Source organism: Cynara cardunculus, assembly GCF_001531365.2.
Source record: "Cynara cardunculus var. scolymus isolate 2C chromosome LG 15, CcrdV1, whole genome shotgun sequence".
Lineage (NCBI taxonomy): Eukaryota > Viridiplantae > Streptophyta > Magnoliopsida > Asterales > Asteraceae > Cynara > Cynara cardunculus.
In genome coordinates this window covers 16,973,026-16,994,801 of record NC_037542.1, presented here as the reverse complement: position 1 = coordinate 16,994,801, position 21,776 = coordinate 16,973,026, and the positions used below count along the sequence as shown (strand labels likewise).

The following is a 21,776-nucleotide window of genomic DNA, read 5'->3' as shown; positions in this document are numbered from 1 at the left end:
CAAGCTTGCTCATCTTAGATAACCTTTTGATTTAAATTTACCTGTTGTATCATGTTTTCGTGTCATCTCACTGACCATGTAGTTTGTCCACGTGTATTATATTGCTGACATGACATTTCTTATTACAACATTAAAATTTCAAAATTATTGTATTACAACATCACCCGTTCATGTTACAACATTGTACTATTAGTTTTGATATTTTATTGTTTAGACATTGCACGTTTAATCAAATATCTTTACCTAAACTTACTGTTCGTTTCCAAACCTAAATTTTAATTAAAAGTTTTAGTTTCCCAAAATCGAGATTATAATGGGTATCTTTTTTATTTGAACTAAGATGACATGTCATAAGTTATCAGGTTTTCATGACATGTCATTATCTATATGCGATGTGTACGTGCAAGATTTACAAAACATGTCATGCACATCATCTCATTTAAGCCAATGAAACAAATAAAAGTAAAAGATTAACCGGTTTAAAAGGTAACAGATTATCTATTACAGATTTTTAAAAGTAAAATATTTTAACAAAAATATTTTACTATAATTTAAAAAAACAATAATAAGAAATTTTTAAAAAATAGGTCGTTTTTTAACCCAAAATTTAACATGCTCCGTCCGCACGAACCAAAAGCGCGCTGAATCGTTCGACAGCATCGTCCCTCTTCTCGTCGCCTGCTCGATTTGTCTCTCAGTCAACTGTTATCTCTCGCTTCTAATTGCAGGTATGTGAAACACCAGAAAGAATCGAATATATAGATTTTCTACTGTGTATTTTAGAAGTTCTATATAATATATATATATATATACACATATATGCGTAGGCTCACACATTCACGTCTGTTTTATTGTGTTTGTAGCTGCTCTCCAACTGTTTGTAAAAATGCTTTACCAACAATTCGGTGTTTCGATTTCAATTAGTTGCGTTGTTTTGATTCGTTACGAAGTTCCCATTTCGTTTAATTTTGGTCTGTTGGGTTTACTTTTTATGCACTTGCTCGGTTTCCGGAAAAGGTACACTACTCTTTGGCGGGTCAGTTTCATGTGCAAAATCGACATGAAAGTTGAAACTCTCAGGAAAATCATGTAAAATAGAACAGATTTTGCATTTGGAAAAAGCATACTTCAACAACCATTTCGTTCTTGTTTGTTTGTTTGTTCTTTTTGCATATGAAAATTTTGCACTTGAGCTTCAATTTTGATGTGGAGATGAGTGAGAAATACTCACCTTTTTGTAACTTGTAATATCTGAGGCCAACCATATGAATATAGCCCGCTTTGTCCACTGGGAACGGGACTGGTGTGCCAGCGTCCTCACTGGCCTCCCAAGGACTAGTAGCATGAGCAGAAACATGGTTGTTAAAAATGTGAATAATTTGTATCCTTTTTGCATCTGGTTACCATCTTAAGTCTTAACATGCTAAGGGCTTGTTTGGTTGGTTTTTCATTAAGTCTTGTATGGATAAAGTTGCATGTGTGGATTAATAAGTCTGTATAGATTGGGATGGTTTTTGTTTGAGAGGGTTTTCTCATAGATGGATGGAGCATATTCTTTTATTGGGAGGGGCAGGTTTCGAGAAAACTTTGGCTTTATGCATAAAGCTCCACCTATAAGCTTACTGAATGATCCACTTCCGATATCATTAAGCCGCAACCAAAAAGTCATGTATAGCTGATCAAATAAGCTGCGAGTCCCATTAAGCTGCTACCAAACAGGCCCTTAAATATCTTTTCCGAAGGAGTGAGAATTTAGATTGGAAAGATTGCATACTCTTTTCTTTTCACAGAGGTGAGACAAGCACTAATTTCTGATTAATTGATTGACAGATGAAGTACATGAAGCCTCTCAACTTGTACCAGGACTTACTGAAGCTGCATGCTGTCGAACGAGGGCGATTGCTTGGTTTGGATGTTGGGGATAAGTATGTCGGTTTAGCGGTTTCAGACTTTAACAATAAAGTTGCTTCGCCTTTAAGGTATGAACTTGTTGCAAGTGCACACTCATCAACAAAATATGTGTTGTTAGGCAAAGACGGACCTAGAAATTTTTAAGTGGTGGCACCATTTGACCATAAGAAACAAATATAGGATATTTTTCACATAATCATCATTAGTCTGTTGGTTAGTTCATTGCTTTTCATATGTGAAGTCTTGTGTTCAAGTCTTTTCTTGCACAATTTTTTTTTCAGAAACATAATAAAAATTTGAAATTAAAAGCTAAAAACTAAGAAAATGACACTAACGTATTAGAACTGGGGTCTGGGGTGGAAGAAAAACCTTGCAAACCAACTCTATCAAGGGAAACTTGTATTCTCATTTTAGTTCCAAAACATATACAGTGGGACACAACAAATTGATCCGGTTGCACTTTTTATGATCCTATAATTTTTTACGCTAAGACGGAGGAACGAAGAGGTGGCCTGTGCCAATGTATCCAATACACTAGGTCCGTTCTGGTTGTTAGGTACCTTAGATTTGAAGTTAGTTGGGGTTTCCCTTGTTATTAACAGTTTAACACTAAATGATTCCCTGGTTGTTATGATATCTCGGTGATGGAAAAGAAATTTAATGCAACTACTATTATTTTCTTAAGATTTGTGTTTTTCAGCAGACTGTTTTGAGTTTCGACATAGAAATTGAGATTGTAGCTCAAATAAATAGCATACTAATTCATGTGATGTTTGATATCGATGTATATCAATTTAAAGTGCATGGGACAGCTGGATGGAACAATGCTTTCTTTGGTAGGGACTCTACTAGAAGACTTGACCTATTACTGTCAGATGTGTCATTGTATTGGTGCCTTTGGTAATTAGTTGATGTGATTATATATTGCATTGATACTAACAAGATTTGGTACGTCGGTTTAGATAGAAGGTCCTTGTGAAGGTCGGATATTGAAGTATTAATGTTCTTTAAGCAACTTATATGGGTTATAGAGGTTATAGGCGTTCCTTGTATTTTAGAGATCATGTTGAAGACTTGATGTTTGGTTTTGTTTTCCCTTCCTTATTGTGAGAATCTTCTCATTTCCACATTCTTTTATTGCTGCAAAATGACAAATGCTTCTATATTGGTATCTTCTTCTATATATGATCATGTCGCCCTACCTACCAATTCGTGTTTAGTGCTTATTTGCAATATACGTGAGATAACCTTGGTTATTTTACATTCTGCAGTGTTCTGGTTAGGAAGAAAAACAATATGGGTTTGATGGCTATTGATTTTCAAAATCTGGTTAGTTTGCCAACTTCTCCTTATGCAGAACTCAAATATTCTCTATCATGTAATTTTGCTGGATTTTAGCTCCTCATGTAGGTCCTTGTAGTCACCAAGCCAAAAATGGATTATTGTAATCTGTGATAGCTTTGATCTTCTTTAAGAACTTAAATGGATTCTTTTTACGTGGTCTAGTTTACAACAATCTAAGATATCTTTATAGTCACCAAGCCAAAAGTAAGGGCAACCAAGTTGCATCCAAGACACCTCAGTCTTGCAAGGTTTGGGGAGGGAAATTTTTTATGCAGCCTGCTATTTCATTTTGCTGCTCGGACTCTTAACCATCTTGTCACAAGGAGTAAGAGCATCTCCAACAACTATGCTATAACATATGTTAAAATAGAAAAAAGAAAAAAGAGTGTAGAAATCTCCAAATTTGGAGTAATCTCTAAAACTTCATATTTAAGAGAGAGAGAGAGAGAGAGAAGTGATATTTAATTCTTTTTCACCAATACCAGACACTAATTAAGTGTTTATGAGAGAAAAATAATATTTTATTAAACGTATTGAATATTTTAACAATATAATTAATGACAGAATTGCTAAAATAGAGCAGCTAGGAGTTGGATGTAATTTTTTGTAGAGATTTTAACTTTTGATACTCTATTTTAGAAAAATTAAATATTATAGTTATTGAAGATGATCTAAGCTTTCCAGTTTCTCTAAGGATTCCCCTTGGATATCAAGCAAAAGGAAGAGGAAAAAATTGCTTTCGCGTTTTCTTTTGCCATAAAAACGAGATACTGTTCTACTTGCGTGCAAGATGATTACTTGAACATTCTCATGCAATTTTCTTGTTTTGGGTGGAAAATTGGAAAATGAATTGTATCAAGTTGAAGTGGGCATGCTTGAGAGGAAGGTAAGCTACCTTCCGCCAAATTGAAACGACCTTTGAACACAAAACATTGAAATACTCAAATAGACATCTCTCGAGTTGTAATGTATGACTTGCAACATCGATGTCAAACACCGGAAACACAAAACCATCGAACAAGAAGCTTCGAAGTTGTTTTAATTGTATTGCTAGTGCAATTGGTTTTTCTCTTCCTTTTTTTTGGCTGTGAGAAGGTTCTATTGCTGATAATCGCTGTTTACAACTGCAATTATTTTCCAAATTTTCAATATGTTAAACTAGATTTTCTTAAGAAGTCCATTTCTGCTGACTGCTGTAGTGACATTCTGTAAAGGAATCCTGTACTTTCATTAAGCATCGCAATAAATAGTTGATGTTGCTCTTTATTATCTACATAGAATAAATAGTGACGGTATGCTTGCCTTCAATTGGATACATGTGCTTAAAGGGTCATTTCTGAAGTTTGAGTCAACTGAAAGTTTATTCTCGTTTTTGCATGCAGATATCAGAACTCTCCCTGTCAGCCTTTATTGTTGGATACCCATACGATAGGTCAAGAAAAAGCCCAAATGTGAGTTTTTATTTCAAAAAATTGTAGATTCACCTTCTCATTTGTTCACTATGGAATTCATGATTTATTTTTCGTTTCTGTTAGGCTACCCAAGTGAAAGTATTTGTTGATGACCTCTGTAAATTAAGGAAATTTGAAGATGTACGGTATACCTTTTGGGATGAATGCTTCACATCAAAGGTATGTGCTTTTGTGTGTATGTGAATTTGTATTTCTCAAGATTGAGAATTTTCAGTTGTTGCTACTCATCTCTTGTCAACTCCAAATCTGTTACTTCGGAGAAGCCAAAAAATATTTAACTAGCCTATCTTATGCCCCTTCCTCCTAGCTCCAGTTATCTAAGTTGAATTGATGTAGGATATGGTAGAGAAGGGTTACATACTGGGGGAGAAGTGCAAAAGGGGGCAAAAGATGAGAAATAAAACATGTCGAAAGTGTCCACGAAAGTGAATTTCAAACATAAAACCACCAGTCACTCTTCATCAAAATGATGGGGGATACATCAATATACATAAGAGACTAGAAAATTATTAGGGGCTGTTTGGTTGGTTTTCCATTAACTCCTATATGGATAAAGCTCTATGTGTGGGTTAATTTATTTGTATAGATTGGGAAGGTTTTCGTTTTGCAAGGCTTTTTCATAGATGGAAGTAGCGTGTTTTTTATTTGGGAGGAATAGGTTTGAAAAAAATCTGGCTTTCTGCATAAAGCTCCCCTATAGAAGCTTACTGGGTAAGCAATTTTCTATATCATTAAGCCACTACCAAACAGTCATGTATACCTGACCAAATAAGTTGTGAGTCCCGTTAAGCTCATTAAACTGCTAACAAACAAGCTTATAGAGTTCTAAACCTAGTAGAACTAATGCATATAAATGGAAGCATCATCTTCCGCTTATAAATATAGTTTTTGATATTTATCTCACAAATGTAAGCTTGTTTTGAAATTTTCAGTCGTATCACAGTAATCACATCTAGGCTTCTGGCTAAACCAAAAACCATTGTTATCTGCACAGTTTGCCAGCACTCATCTGTTAAATATGACTTTTCTTGTAAGTTTTAACTATGGCATGATTATAGTTCATGTGCTTAAGTTGGTGTAACAGAATGTTGAGCTATTATTGAAGCCATTGAAGTTCCCTACAACAGAAGCAAAAACAATAACCGACAAATTTGCCGCTGTCGGAATACTGCAGGTGTTATTCTTGCACTGCCTCAAAAATTCTGCTGCTTTTGCTTTAAAATCCTTCATATGTTATGCCAAGATTAATGATGTGTAAAATGTTGGTTAAATGCTTATAAACATTGTTTATGGAGCAAGTTCTTTTTAAATAAAAATCAGGAAGATGGGACAAATTTGATAAATTACTAAACTACCCATATCAACTTAAAACCCAAAAACCTTGCACAATACTTTCACCACAACCCGCTACCTCATCCTCGTTTGTCCAGTTTTGGCTGCAAAACAAACGCACCTTAGATGGGAATTCATTGATCATTTGTGGGTCTTTGGCAGGGGTATCTCGACTACGTGAACAGGAATATTGCAACAGAGCAAGGCCATTGAGCTTCTACTTCTGGACTATAATTCGATACTGAATGCAAATCCTACCACAACAGTACGCAACTATGAAATAGTTAGATTTTGTACTTACTGTTATTCGGTATTCTGAAAGCATATGACAAGAAGATGTGGGTTAGTTTTAATTGTAATTGTGGTCAGAATACTTGTAACGAGGCCATTATGAAGTATTTACTCATGGGCAGGGCAAGTATTTCTAGTTTGCATGGTCTAACTATTGATCCCAAAAATTTCTACAATAACTTCAGGAAGGTTGAATAAAAATGAATAGAATATGATAAAATATGAGAAAGTAGTCAAAACAAATATGAATCAACATGAAGACGATGATTAGTAGATGGTTCGAGAGGATGATCAGTCACACTAGGATTGAGACATGGCCAGGCTTACCTAGCCAACTCTTAGATCCAACTCTACCCAAACTTTTCTGGTTCACCCTAATATTCCCCAGTTGGATATTCGAGAGAGAGAGACTCGTTAATTTGAAGAATTAGTTTGAATGGAGCTTGGATCACATCAATAGCTTAGCCTAAGGTCTTGTTGACATTGACAAAAGTTATAATTTGAATTGTGATGGATGATGAAAATGATGGATATACAAATATACTCCGTCGTAAGGCCAATCACATAGATGCTAAATCTCGGTTATATGAAAAGCTAAACTTTGAAATTTATGGTTCGTCACTTGTCACATTAACATGACAAAGCCTTATCATACATAACAAGGGTGACTACTCTATCGGATAAAATCTTACCTGATATGACTTCTAGTTACGGGTTTTGGTATACTTTCCTAAACCATGTTCCCATCATTTTAAATAAGCTACAAACATTATCCAAAACGTTTTTAAAGTAAAAAAAAATCATTTTTGCTTTATAAACATGAATTACTTGTAATTTCAAATAACCAGATAGATGAAATTAAATTTTGAAGATACATGTACTAAAGGCCAAATCAAATACAAACCGTTTAAAAGTTGCACGCCTTACAAGCTAACATTAACCGTCCATGAAGATTATCAGATAATGTGGATTAGATCAGTTCTGTAATTTACCATCAACCTTTTTGACTAATTTGATAACCATCTACAAATTTCAAAAAACACAAAATCAAGACCAAGATTGATATGTAACATTTAAGGATTGTTTGTTTACCTCTTAATAGTTCCATTAAAAGGTGAATCTTGTTTGGCAAAAAAAAATGTTTCTTAATGGTTCTAAAACCCCTGAATGATTTTGTATCACAAATCTCCCTTAACCATTAAGAGCCCTAATTTCATTGTACACAATTACCAAACAATTATATTTCATTTTGCACTATATCATGAGAGTTTCTTAATCATCCTAACCACTATCAAACCATTCAGCAATTGCCAAACAGCCCCTTAGGCTATCTGTATTTGATTTGTCCTCTTAAATCTCCGATTTTTAATTCTTATTCAACCTTTCAACATATTCCATGTAAAATAGAATAAATAAAGGTTTCGGTGCGAGATGTGGAAGTAAAAGCAGCCAACTTCTACACAATAATACCTACCACCTGCCTTCTAAACACTTTGAAAGATTATCTAACAAAATTATGTCTCATCTCGGAACTAAGGTCAAAGTTCCATAACATTCTTAAACAAGAAACAACATGCCACACCTTCATCTATTGTTGCAACAGCTACACGATAAGAACCCGATCAAAGTCAAGCAGTCGCCATGATCTACATCACGTGACGAGATTACAGAAATAAAACAAGCAACCATCCTGCATCCACAGCGCCCTGAAAGCATATACAAGTTCATGAGAAAACCCCAAAAAATGAAAGAACCAAGGAATACCGTTATAAACTATTCATGTGTACGATAATGCACATGTACAAAGTAACTGAAGATGTTTTCTTGTTCTAATGCATGTATACATGCTACACATATTTGCATACTGTACAAATTACTTGTATGCATATGTCTAAACCATGCAAATGAATGGTTGGTAGGGTGTTCTTCGGTTTCACTTTTTTGTGGTTTTTCCTGAACCTGACCCTCTATATATGATCTCTCAATGTGTGTATATATATATATACAGTTTCTGAGCAACTTGTTAACTTCTTAAAATGCTTAGGCGAAAGAAGAATCAAGATAACAATATATACATTATAAAAGAAACATAAAGAGCAGCTAGACACATTCAAATTCAACAAATAAACATTTGCTATAACAAAGAAAATGAGTTCGATTTTTTGTTAGATTGGTGTGTGCCTCTGTTCTTATTGCCATATTAACTATAGCTAAAATGGTAGAGAAAAAAGCAAGTTAATCAATAGACAAACTAGCTCCCTGACTCCAGAATTGCAAAAACAACACGACCTCTCACTTGACTAAAGGATGTTCATTCCTCCTTCCATCCTAACAGGGTAGTAGCATGTAGTTTAATGAATATTTAACCGATAACCATATGTTGAAAATGCCCCTAGATAAGACAAGATTAAGAGAGAACTTATAGCCCATCAATGTCACAAATTTCTTGCTAATGGAAAAATAGGTGAGTTTGGATTGAAATCTTCCTATAAAAAGAGAATCGCAACTTTTGGAACACAAAATGGAACAGGTAAGATTCATCATCAATATGAAATATAGGATGGGGCCCATAAACATAGCACAAAATATAAAGCAATGGTTCTCAATAAACTACTTTCAATCATCGTTACCAAAACAAAGGAAGAAAAAAACACCAGAAGAACCAAGAGATGCAAATTTCAAAAACAGTGTGTTCCAGTAACTCAATTATTCCGGAAACTATAACGAAAACATTGAACTGCGAAAACATGCAATGCATAGAGAAAGCAAGCAAAGTTTTTAATATAGTACTTACAAATCATTCTCTTCCACTGTCGTCATCAGGGGCTGCTGCTTTGACATCAACAGAAAAGCTATATTCCTGGTCACATCCCATGTAAGAGTCGCACATGAAATATAAAGTAAAGCTTTTCTTCCCGGGTTCACTTGGAGCAGTAATGTTATCAAGTTTGACCTTAGACTTCCTTTGCAACGAAACCCTCTTGATTGCAAGCAACTGGTTAGTTTTGGTATCACCAACAACAAGCCACCATCCCTCCTCTTTCGCTTTAGGATATCTGGGGGCATCCACTGGCCCAACCTCAGTCCTGCCCTCCAAATCCCTTTCGAGAGTCACCAGCAAAGTGAAATCGTCTCCAGCCCTAATGTTATCGCTGTCCAACACGTCATATGACAAATCAATATTAGGGAAACGGTTGCAAAACTTTGCAATATCCATCAGTTGCGAATCAGACATCTGTAATAGCTCCCTTCTTTCGTCATCCTCCATTTCCACCAAGTCAAACACGGTCTCTATACTCCTTCCAGGGTTTTCTTGACATCTCTTGGCCAAATCTTTTGTAAAATGAGGCAGCTGCAAGAGATTAGAATCTCGCTCCCACATGCCTTGTGTCACCATCTGGCTAACTTCCATAGCAAGAAGAGCTAGGCTAAGCCACCCACTGCTTGAAATAACATCAACCATAGCTTGAAGCAACCTACTAGCAGATAGAAGTACTTCTTGCTGGTCAGAACCTAGATTTCCACCAACCAATTGCCTAGAGAAGTGAGCTTGTATTAGCGCGTTGGCCTTCACATGTGGGTCTGCGTATTTTGGGTTCTCAAAGGAAAAACGTTGATGATTGATCAACCTTCGTATCAAATCCTCTTCTCCAGGGCGTACCGGAAGTTGCTCATACTCGGATGCTGAAGCCAGAATCTCCAAAAGACCCTTCAACTTTGTCTTGCCAGTCAATGAAGAACTAAATCTTTCTATGGTTGTATAACTGATATAATAATACGAAGCAATCATACCAAGATTAACAGGGGTAAGATCAAAATCTTCCTCAATGGTAACACATTTACTTGCTTCCAAATCACTCAACGTGTTCTCCACAAGTTCCGAGAGGTGATCTGAAAGGTGCCTTTGACTGACCCCTTGAAGATTGTAGTAATTTGGGTTCTGGGTGAGCCTCCTGTACATAAACGTCCACGTGAGATAATCAACAGCATCTTGCTTGTTTGCAATCACTTCAACAACCACTTCCGCATTCAAATTATCATGCAGGTGGTGATGCAAATGGCTTTCAACTGGAAATGCTTCAAATAGGAACTTCTTGTAGTATTCCTTACGTGGTGCATGACAAAAGATAACACACTTCCCAGAATTATCCACAAGAGGACGACTGGCATGGCCCATCATCTGAAGAAGATCAGTAACTGGATAATCAGTATGGGCATTTTCTCGCCCATCATAGTATTGTGTTCCCATAACAACCACCAAGTGTGCACGAAGAGAAACTCCCCAACACATTGTACCACTCATGACACATACTTGAATGCAACCAGTTTCAAAGAGTGTCCTAACTATATCTTGGTCGGTAGTAGTTAGACCCTCATGCAGATAACCTACCCCATATTTCAGAGTTTCCTTCAACATGGGTTCCCTAATTCTGTCAATGAACGTGCCCAACTCCTTTTCAGATTGAAGTAAAAACAAAGGCTTCTCTCCATTCTCCGCACCCGAATACGCACTCTCTGCACTCGAGTACGTCATGAGATCCACAGCTGTCAGGCGGGCATGTTTCCTTGTAGGAACAAACACAATGGCTGGTTTTCCATTCTTAGCATGTTGGACGATAGCAGTATACGTGGGTTTAGTCATTGCCTGCATTCTGGCTTCGAAGTTAGCTATGTCTATGCCTTGAATATGAATCTCAAGGGGCACTGGCCTAACACCTGGAGGGAAATTAAAAAGACCATGTGATGTGGCCCCAATCCACTCCCCCAAATCTTTGGCATTTGCAAGGGAAGTTGATAATGCAACTATTCGAATGTTATGACCCTGACTAGCAATGTATCTCATCCTAGAGACTATCACCTCCAACACCGGACCACCTTGACCACCAATCAAATGCAGTTCATCAACAATAAAAAGACTTACTTGCTGAACATGCTTTCGCTGCTTCCAACGGCGAGATAAGGCATCCCATCTATCAGGGGTGCTAATTATTACCTGGCCTCTCTCAAGTAATTTCAAATCTGTTGCCGTTTCCCCAGTCAATTCACAAACTCTCAACCCAAGACCATCTCCAAATTTCTTTTTCCATTCATTATATCGCTCTTTGGCAAGTGCTTCAACAGGAGCAATGTACACAGCACGCATGACGCTATCAGGCCCTTTCTGATGGTTCCTTAAAATTGCAAATTCTGCACATATAGTTTTCCCACTACCAGTTGGTGCAGCAACTAACACATTGTCATCGGTGTTGTACAACACTGTGAAAACCTGAGTTTGGACAGGATTGAAGTGTTTGAATTCTTGATAAAGGGCTTCATATAATGGATTCCTCAAAGCAGTCACAGGGAGTGGCTGCAAGTCCAGCAACTCCGTTGGTGGAGGATACTTTTCTGGTAAAATCAAGTGACGGAAGGAAACAGGCAAAACAGACAAAGACCCAAGCCATCTATCTGAGACGACCTTGATAAAGTACTGAGGAGGCAATGGTTCATAGATTGGGACCGTAAAATTCAAAGTGTGGTCTTCATCAATATACTGCTTCTTCAGCAAGAAATACTCATTATGAAGTATGTATTCCCCATCATTATCTTCTACGATCACCCAAAATGGTTCAACGTACCCATGAATCTTGTCTTCCCACTGAAAATCTGGAGTAATGGTGAGTGCAACCCTCAAGATGGTGCGGGTGATTGGTTGAACATGAGCAGCCAGATTAAGCTTTGGAAACTGGTGAATACACCTATGAAGATTTCTCCCCAACTTCGGGGCACGAACAAGCTCTCCTAGCTCCTGTGACGATAGATCATAATACCTTTCCCATGCCAGATCTTTCTTCTCCAGTTTCATCAATATATCGTTTTTAATCCCATGAAATTGACGTAGAGGGGTTTGGACATTCCAGATCCTCTTGTTAACCATTTTGCACAAGCTCAAGGCTTTCTCAGCTAACTGTGCCCATCCTCTTTTCAACACAATCTCAAAAAGAGCTCGCATAAGACGTCCCGCACTCTGCAAAACCAAAGCAAAAGTTAAGTCAAAAAAATATCTCCTACCCATAAACAATAATTAAAAGTTTCCTGCTTCACTTTCATATACGACAGCAATGTAAAAGAGCTTCACCTCATTGAAAGTATACTCCCTTACAATTATTCCTTGAAAAGGCGAATGGAAGACCTAACCTCTAAACTAACCTCTAAAACATCACAGGGGAGGAAGCATTACATTCCCACAAAACTAAAAACGGTGGCATGCTATATAAAATCACAATGTCATAGCAAATTTAATTTAAGCTTAATAAAATACTTGGCAGGTTATGCCGAGAAAGCTTGCAAGTTATATAGGTTGCTCAGCTTCTAATTCCAATATAAATGCACTTTTGACTTATCTGACTATATTGATAGAGGAAAACAAACAAAACTGCACTAATGAATATGTAAGCATAAAACCAACCTGAGTTATGAACACCATGTCAGATGTCAAAGAAAGTCCTTCAAGCTTTAGCTGAGAAATATATGCTTGGAGCAAGACATTGATCTTTGCGCTGGGCTCTTCCAAACTTTCCTTAATGGGAATAGGAACGCGGTCCAAAAGTTTTGCAAGTTCCATCTTCTCATCTTGTCTTACTGTCACATATTTGAACTCCTCACTGAGTGAAAACAGTCGACAAAGTTCAATATCGCTCATTGTGGGCTTCAAATGCTCATTATAAGTGGCAATTGTTCCATGAGTTATGTAGTAATAACTTGCAATTCGACCCAAATCAGTGACCTGAAAATAGCCACTTTTTCTATCATACTTCACCAGGTTATTTTTGTCCAGTATTGTGGCAGCAGAATGTACCTGCAGAAAATAGCAATAAGCATCAGTCTCTCAATTATTGCCACAACCCTTTACCAAGCAAAATATAAATGTAGCTTTAAATCTTTAAGCCATCACCATCAAACAAAAACGCTTTAGACCCACAAAACTGAGTTCCAATATGCAACAGAACATGTTTAAATATAAGTAGATCAGGCCTATAAGCTAGTCAAGCGATGCATGCCACAATTACAATACTACAAGACCAATCAGCACTTTTGGAAACTTGAATACAATAAATAGGTTTCTATCCTAATTCCTAAGCCAATGCTAAGTTTCACAATTCCAGTATATTCTCGTACTAAATTGCAGTTTAAGCACCAATTAACAGCACTCAACCAGGACAGTAATTGGGTTTTATATTACAAGAACATCAATCAGACCAACAACTTTTACCAATTCAACGAGGCTGCCAACATGGTAAATGCTGAACCAATTTCAGCAACTAAATTGCAAATGCTCAGATGCATCACTCTTGTTGACTATACACTGATGGCACATGATGAATCAGCATTTATTTAACATTTACAACGCAACATCCTGGCTGAAACGGAAATTTGAGTAAATTAATCTCTGTGATGGTTCAAGAATACTTCACTAAGGCTAAAATCTTTTAACAGCCGCAATACCACTTATGAATTGAGATCACAATTCAAGCTCTAAAATTGCAACCATAGTTTTTAGGACTTCTTTTTCCCACAATGTCATCATTGATTAAATGAAGCATAGAATAATTAAAGGCATGTGCAATGAAAATATCAATACACAAATAACAAATTGACAATGAAGCCGCAAACACTGAACAAAGCACTGGGAAATTTTAAAACCAAAATAGTATTGTAGTTGTAGTCTGAAACTTACCAGATCAGCTCTCCGATCCACAAGTAAAAGATCTCTCGTCAGCGCATCAGGAGATAAGCCATAAAGAGTAGGGTTCCGCACCATACGGATGTATAAGTAAGTGTAACCAAGCCAATTGAGGGCTTCTTTTGCATTTTGCACGGTCCCAAGGACTATTTCTGCGTTCAACTGATCAGCCAATTTAGACACGAATTGACTTTCAATAGGGAGCTGTTGATTCATCAGTGAAAGATAGTATTGCAGCTCACTGTGTCCAGTTATGATGATCCCTTCACCGTAAGTATCAAACTGTGGCCTCCCTGCACGACCCAACATCTGCATAACATCCAGAGGACTAAGCTCTGTCCATGCTCCTTTTTCAGGATTATAGATCTGGGTTCCTTTGATAATCACAGTGTGGGCGGGCAAGTTCACACCCCACGCAAGAGTAGCTGTCGAAACAAGTACTTGAATGTGTCCATCAGCAAATAGTTCCTCAACAAGTTGACGGTCAGCCCTGGCCATTCCTGCGTTATGAATTGCAAAACCATAAGGCAAGAGATCCTTGAGATCATTGCTTTTCACCAGCTCGGTGTGTTCATGGAGAATCTCACGGCTTGCACTGTCCTCCTTCAAGAAGATCCCCAGGGTGTCGTTAGCAAGAGCAGTATCCCTAATTGCACAGGCTGTCTTTGTTGTTTCTTTCCTTGAATGCACAAATATAAGCACCTGATGCTTTCCAGCCACACCTATCACCTTCTCGTAACAAATATCATTCATCAATTGAAATCTCTGCAGTGGCTTCTTTACTGTAATTCCAATATACTGCTGAGCAAGTGGGCAAGGCCTGTAACTATTGTCAAAATGAAAGAGACCTTTCTCCAAGTCCACTCGCATAAACAGCGCAACATCATCATAGTTGGGAAGTGTTGCAGATAACCCAACCAACCGAATATGTTCCTTTGTGGTCTCAATTTGTCTAACAGTCCTTGCCACAATACTCTCCAGAACAGGTCCTCTGTTATCATGGAGAAGATGGATTTCATCAATAATTAAAAGCTTCACGAGTTGAGTATAAGTGCGATCTCCTGATTTTCTAGTTATAATATCCCACTTTTCCGGAGTTGTGACTATAATTTGCGTTTCCTCAATCTGTTGCCGGGTCAAAGACTGATCTCCACTCAACTCCATCACAGTGACGCCATAGTGCTTTAGACGATTAGACAAGTTCCCTACAACTTCAGCAACAAGGGCTTTCATTGGTGCCACATAGACTATCTTGTAGTCACTGTGGTTGAACGAACCATCTTCATTCATATGCAAACCTATCTGTTGAAGTATGGTGAGCATAGCAACATTGGTCTTCCCTGCTCCAGTGGGAGCACAAAGTAGAAGATTGTCTGCTTTGAACAGAGCAGTTTCATAAACCTTACTCTGAACTCTATTTAGTTGAGACATTCCTTCAAAAGCCGGTTGCGCCCAGCTTGGCATGGCTGAGATCTTTACAAGCTTCTCATCAGCAGCAAGAGGCTTAGGCTTCAATGCCGGCACATGAACTTCTTCGTATCCCTTGCTGTGGTTTCTGTAAGAGCCTAAAGGAAGCTCACACTTCTTATTTGCCATCAAAAGACCACCTTGGTGAAACGCAATGCTCTCAAGATCAAGCAACTGCCGCTGACCATTTAACCAACCATTCTCAGCATCCCTATCAACAACATCTCTTCGATCTCGGTCACCAAATCCACCACCGCTCTCATCCTTCAACCGCCTTGCTTCTTCTCGTATACTTTTTTCCAAGTTCTTCTGCCTCTCTTTTGCTGTTGCCCTCGTGGCATGCAGTTGTTCCAATATTGCAGCCAAATCAGGACCCAACCCCATCATTTGCTCTTCTATCTGTTTCCTCTGTTCTTGGTCTTCAGCTCTTGCAAGACGGGTACACCACACAATCTTCAGTCTATTACGCAAAAGGTACTTTATCAGGCTGAACTTCTCAAACTGGAGGTGCACCAATAGCTTATTTTCAACTTCGCGGTCATCACCTTCTTCAAGAATTTTTAGTACCTCTTCAGCAAGCTTCTGGCTCTGCTGTGGATCAATCTGCTGCTCATAAGCCTGCGAGATCTTCCTCTGAAGCCAATAAGCATCAATGTCCTGTACATTAAGTGTCATACCCTCATTAGCTTCATGCAAGTCGTCATCATCCACACCCCCACCCATCTGCATACCGTTGTTCCCACCTCTATCTAAAACATCGTCTTCTTCCTCCTCATCATCTTCCTGTACAATATCAAGATCGCTCTCTTCATCATCTTCTTCATTCTCTTCAAATTCGACAGCTACACCAACATCATCATCGAGGGCGTCTTCCCCGCCATTTGCTGCATTTGACCCAGCAACATCACCACCTGCATCCTGAAAATCTGTTATAAGCCTCCCAATAGAAACTAACTGATCAAACACTTGGTTTGGTATAGGGTTCAGCAACTTCTCAATATCCTTCTTCTTGTCTGGGTTCTTCAAAGTATCATTCTTCAGCACAGCCAAGATCTCATCTGCAGCACCACTAACGATATTCAGAGGCTGGCCACCCAACTGCTGCTGGATCACACTGAGCATTGCCTCATATGCAGCTCGAGTTTCTTTCGTCTTGGGCTGGTAGACCCCTTCCTCCGTTGATGTAAGAACACTCTCTTCTTGAAGACGCCGTCTCTTGCTCTGTCTATTATTCACAGCTTCAGAAGAAGGGAGTGATGGTTCACGCTCCTTCTTTTTCTTAGACTTGGTAAGTTTTTCATCCAACTCCGCTGGTCTCCCTCTATAAGCACGGTCACCAAAGCTCTTAGGGTCTATCTTCCCATACAAAGACTCAGGTTCTCCAGTTGGCTCGTGAGTATCTCGTGGCCGAGAATCAGTCGTCAAGACAAGACTTGAATTAGCTCTGTATTCATACTGTTTAAATCGAGCATGTGCCTCAGCACCACCTCCTAAATGTGCCATCTCCAATCAATGGCTTCCGAAATCAAGAAACCCTACAGTCATCAAAAAATAAATAGAATCAGTCAATCAGGTACCGGCCCAACAAAGTCATAAACCCACGTAATTAGTAAATAAACCACTCCCAATATCGATAAACTGTACTTCAAATTTAAAAGAAACAAGTACTATAACAAGAAAGCAAACTTGGACGGAAAAAAAAAACTTCCAAGTGCCTGGATGAAATAAAATTAGGGTTTTAGTTTTGAATCTAATCGAACTGGAACAAAACAGCCGTAAATTCACCGACAATAAGTAAGGGTAATGAAAACTCGAATGAACAACGTGAAGGTGTTTGCCTTTTTGCCCAGACTGTGAAACAAAAACGGTATAAGGTGGGGCTGGGAGTTTTACCCATTTTGGCCAAGAAATCGTACAGCATGCAGGCGCAACTCAGAAGGAAAAAACAGTAGCATTATAAATCAATCCATGTATATAACAGCAAAGTGTGCTCAAACGCCTCAAGAACTCACTGAAAACATATAAAAAAATATTGGAGCTGTGGTGATTCAAGTCTTAAGTGTAGAGGTTCATTTCAACAACGAAGAACAGTTTAAGGTAAGATTGATACCTTTGATTCGAGTTGCCGACGGAGAAGAGGAGTTTTCGGTGGTGGTCGTCACAGTTCGATCGGGAGAAGAGAAATTAGGGTTTTGAATAGAGCTTAGAAAAAGGGGAAAATGATTCATCTGGATAAAATTCGGTTGAATTTGGCTTTTATACGTGGGTCAGCTGTCGGTTCGGACTCTTGGCCGATACGCGTTCTTTTAAAGACTGGCAGTTCCAGCCCTTCAAGTTTCAATTATTGTGCTTAGACCACATGTTTAAAAATGAGACCTAAACTTCAATAAGTCAAGATTTTGTCCCTCAAGTTTGGAATTTACTTTGAAAATGGGACCTCATCACTAAATTTGTTATAACTGTCAGTTAGAGTCAAGGGTATTTTTGCAAAAAAAATTCGTTTTTCCTTTTTTTTTGTTAAAACCACAAAATTATAGGGACCAACTATGTTAACTATAATATATATATATATATATATATATATATATAACACACGAACTCCGACCAATCACCATCGTGACCCACCATCTTCGACGTTAACTCATCACCAACGTGACTCCGACACTCCTTTAACCCATCACCATCGTGAAGGGTCGATTACGCAGAGACCTATCCTTGTTCTCCAGTCCCATCTTCACACCTCTGATTTGGTCCCTATTATGATACACACAGCATCGTCCCTAGTTCACTATGATTTGGTCCCTATTCCAATAAGAACATCATCGTCACACCTATCTTCTTGTAAATCTTAACAAACATAATGTTTTATCATCTCCGCCCACCAAACCCAAACCTACAACTCCACCTCAGCCACAAAACCCAAACCTTCAACAAACACAAGGACGAAACTGCATGGACGATACCACAAGGGCTATACCATAGGGGCCAAATCATAGAGGATGAAACTATATGGAAAATGGTGGGTCATAGTGCTAATGGGTTGCGGTGGTGATAAATTAAAGAGCGTCAAACTAATGTTTGTTACGAGGTATAGCCGGAGATGCAGGCTAAAAATGGTGAGTCATTATGAGATGTCCGGTTGAGGGGTTGGATTAAGTTTCCAAAGTGAGTTTTTGGTTTGATTAGCTTAAAAGGGTTTGGCTTTTAGACGTGGGTTTGAAAACTTTATAATGGATTGTAAAATCTGGATTTTAGTTTCATTGGTTTTGATTTGGTTCGATAGTTTGGTTCATGCCGGTGGTCGGTCTGGTGGCAAAGAGGGGGGAGAGGGTCTAGGCCTCTAGGGGTTGGAATGTCAGAGTTTGGCTGGAGTTGTTTTGGTCCTTGTGTAAACTCATACTTGTGTGTATAGTTAATTACGTAGTTGGTCCTTGTAGTTTCATGGTTTTCATAAAATTATGAAAAAAACATTAAAAATGACAAAAAGATAGGAAAATATGGTTGGACGATTTTACCCCACGCTTTAACGGACGTTTTTAGCGACGTTAGTAACCATGTCCCATTTTCAAAGCAAAATCAAAACCCGAGAGACGACATCCTGACGTATTAAAGTTTAGGTACCACTTTCAATTAAATCATCAAACCTCATGGACCAAAAGTCAATTTTACTCAAATTTTAAGGTAACCTTAGTTGTGTAAAACTTCTATTTGAGTTGTAATGTTTTAAGAATGATTATTTGAGCCCTAATGTTTTAAGAATTGTTATTTGAGCCACCAATGGAACTGAAACTATTTGAGGATTTATCTAATTACTTTTTCATTACAAATAGTTAAATATTTAAGGTGCGGATCGGATAAGGGAAGGTTTTGTTAGGAAACCAGAATTGATTAGGAATTCGGGAACCACCAACAAAACGCCACGTATATTTATCATAAATAACACATTTACGATGAATATTTATCATAAATAACACATTTACGATGAATATGGAAGTGTTATTCATCATTAATCACATATTCATGATGAAAATAAAAGTATTATCCATCATTAATCATACATTTATGATGAATATGTTACAACATTCATGATGAATAACATGTCCATGCCCCTAATGAATATGTCATGTATCGTGATGTAGGCGTGTAACACCCGTGATTTCAGAGCCTTCACCTGGAGTCTATTTGAGACCGTTTTGGCATTCAAAATGGTAAGGGAATGAGGTTTTTATATAATTTTTATACTAAAAGGATTGGGATCGAATCAAATGTGAAAAACAAAAAAATGGCGCAAAATAGAGGTCCACTTGGCCATGGTCACACAACTCACTGGAACGTACCCATAAGGAGCTCAATGTCGTAGGAAGCCTCTGTGTACTTTAAAAACACGGTTTTTCTAAGATTTTGAGCATATCTTCCAAATTTCCTTTTCCTCCAGCCATTCTGGACGATTTTGGAAGACTAAGGTACATCTATTGAGCCCTTTAAGGTGAAGATTTATTACTTGGTAAGTTTTTAAGATATTGGAAGGTTGGATCTCATATTCACCTCGTCTACATCAACCTCCTAATATTTGGGTCCGATTTTGAGCATGTATTGGGCCTTTTGAAGGTTCTTTGGGAGCAAAAGAAGCCATGTACTCAGGTGGGTTGCGTGTCGATCTTATCTAATTTGTTACATTTCATTTCGGAATTTGTGATTTATTGTTGGGTTTATGCAACCTCAAACTGCAATGAAAATAGATCTCAATGCAAATATACATCTTGAACTACTATCGTCTTGTTAACAAGTAATAATGGTATAAGTACCAGTTATCGTTTCCATAAATAATGCTTGTAAATCTTTTCAAAATTTCAGTTTTTAAAAACTAATTTCAGATAGCGAATTCAAAAAATCTTTATAGTGAGTGAGTCACAAAGGATAAAATCCAATGTAATACCATAGTGATAGATCAATTCCAAATCGTAACCAAAAATCAAATAAACTTCATAAAGCCGAAAGTAAGAAAGAGGATAGATGAGCTTGAAAATATTCGAACTTGAAAATAACAACGAGATTAGCAACTAACAGTTTTCAGTTATTGGAAAGCAAGGAACCCGAAAGGATAAACTATAAAGCAAATAAATTATAGGGAGACAAAAACCCAAAAGTCAATGTATATTTAAAGCTTACAAAAGGGTCCTATTTATAATATTATGAAGAGTAAGCTCAACGCTAAGAGGTACAACAATATTATTCATGGATGATGCAAAAGTCCTTCCTTGGTTACCAGGTGTTCAAAAATCAACTGATTCAGCCTGGCCTAAAGTGAGGTTGGAAAGAAGCTTGCTGCTTGGTCCTCCGAAAATACCACAACACTTTAATATTCCTGTAGCACTATTGTAGTATCGGCTTAAAAGTTTCAAAAATCTGCATAAAGCCCAATACAGTATAAAATTATAACAAAAATCTAATAATTCATGTCAAACTCTAAAATTGATAAAAATGATAAAAGACAAACTAAAAAAAGACTCGAAGTTGTACTATGGACAGATAAAGTAAAAGAAAAAGGTTATAAAAATAGTGAAATAAAATTAATAATTTAACACTTGTCATGATTTAAATAATATTCTTTCCGTTTTACCGATTTATAAAAATGATGAAAACTGTCTGAACTTACTTGATGCTAAGCTTAATTCTTTTTATTTGTCGACATGTGCATCAAGTCCTCGTTGCGGATGGTACTAGCGACACTTTGATAAGATGAGTGCTAGTTACAGGCACGAGGAAGATATAGTCACTCGGGGACGTCTTTCGTGTTTTGGAATAATGATCGTGTTTGGGTTTTTAGCAACACCCCGACCCTGACTTAGACTTTATGTAAGATTTAATTTATCAATATTGTTGTTGTTTAATCTATAATTGTTATCCAAAAAAATTAAATTAGTTGTTTTTTAGATTTGAGGGTGTTACATGGTCGTTTCCAGTGTTCTTGGTCAACTTTAGGTTCCTAAAGAAACCTGCCTCCGATAAGACACATATTAAGTTTTCGTTGCAAACGTATGAAGTGAATTATGGGATAAATTAAGAGTTGGTTTGAAATTTTAAACATACATATCGTTTCAAGTGGTATTGTAACATTAGTTAAGGCGAACTAGGTTGGTGATGTTTCACCTATATGCGAGAAATTAGTTAATGATGTTACTTAAAAGTTAAGTATTTTAAATAAGATTATAAATTATAGTTAATCAGTGTAAAAC

At 37.5% G+C, this 21,776-nt stretch overlaps 2 protein-coding genes across 5 annotated transcripts; one reads left to right on the top strand and one right to left on the bottom strand.

Moving 5' to 3' along the window:
* Window positions 1-619: 619 nt before the first annotated feature.
* On the top strand, window positions 620-6,570 carry LOC112528716 (putative pre-16S rRNA nuclease). The gene is made up of 7 exons (XM_025139746.1): window positions 620-728; window positions 1,831-1,979; window positions 3,183-3,240; window positions 4,638-4,706; window positions 4,791-4,886; window positions 5,812-5,901; window positions 6,222-6,570. The coding sequence occupies exons 2-7, from the start codon at window positions 1,831-1,833 to the stop codon at window positions 6,270-6,272; spliced, it is 513 nt and encodes a 170-aa protein (XP_024995514.1). The 5' UTR covers window positions 620-728; the 3' UTR covers window positions 6,273-6,570.
* A 1,239-nt stretch (window positions 6,571-7,809) lies between these two features.
* Window positions 7,810-17,769, bottom strand: LOC112527195 (DExH-box ATP-dependent RNA helicase DExH12-like). 4 transcript variants are annotated; one of them, XM_025137658.1, is made up of 6 exons: window positions 17,651-17,758; window positions 17,434-17,551; window positions 14,068-17,075; window positions 12,799-13,188; window positions 9,145-12,357; window positions 7,810-8,056 (listed from the first exon to the last, which is right to left on the bottom strand). In XM_025137658.1, the coding sequence occupies exons 3-5, from the start codon at window positions 17,041-17,043 to the stop codon at window positions 9,148-9,150; spliced, it is 6,576 nt and encodes a 2,191-aa protein (XP_024993426.1). In that variant the 5' UTR covers window positions 17,044-17,075; window positions 17,434-17,551; window positions 17,651-17,758; the 3' UTR covers window positions 7,810-8,056; window positions 9,145-9,147. The 4 variants fall into 4 exon arrangements, with proteins under 4 accessions (XP_024993426.1, XP_024993428.1, XP_024993425.1 ...); XM_025137660.1 differs by lacking the exon at window positions 17,434-17,551 and having other exon boundaries at window positions 17,651-17,769; XM_025137657.1 differs by having other exon boundaries at window positions 14,068-17,551.
* Window positions 17,770-21,776: the final 4,007 nt, after the last annotated feature.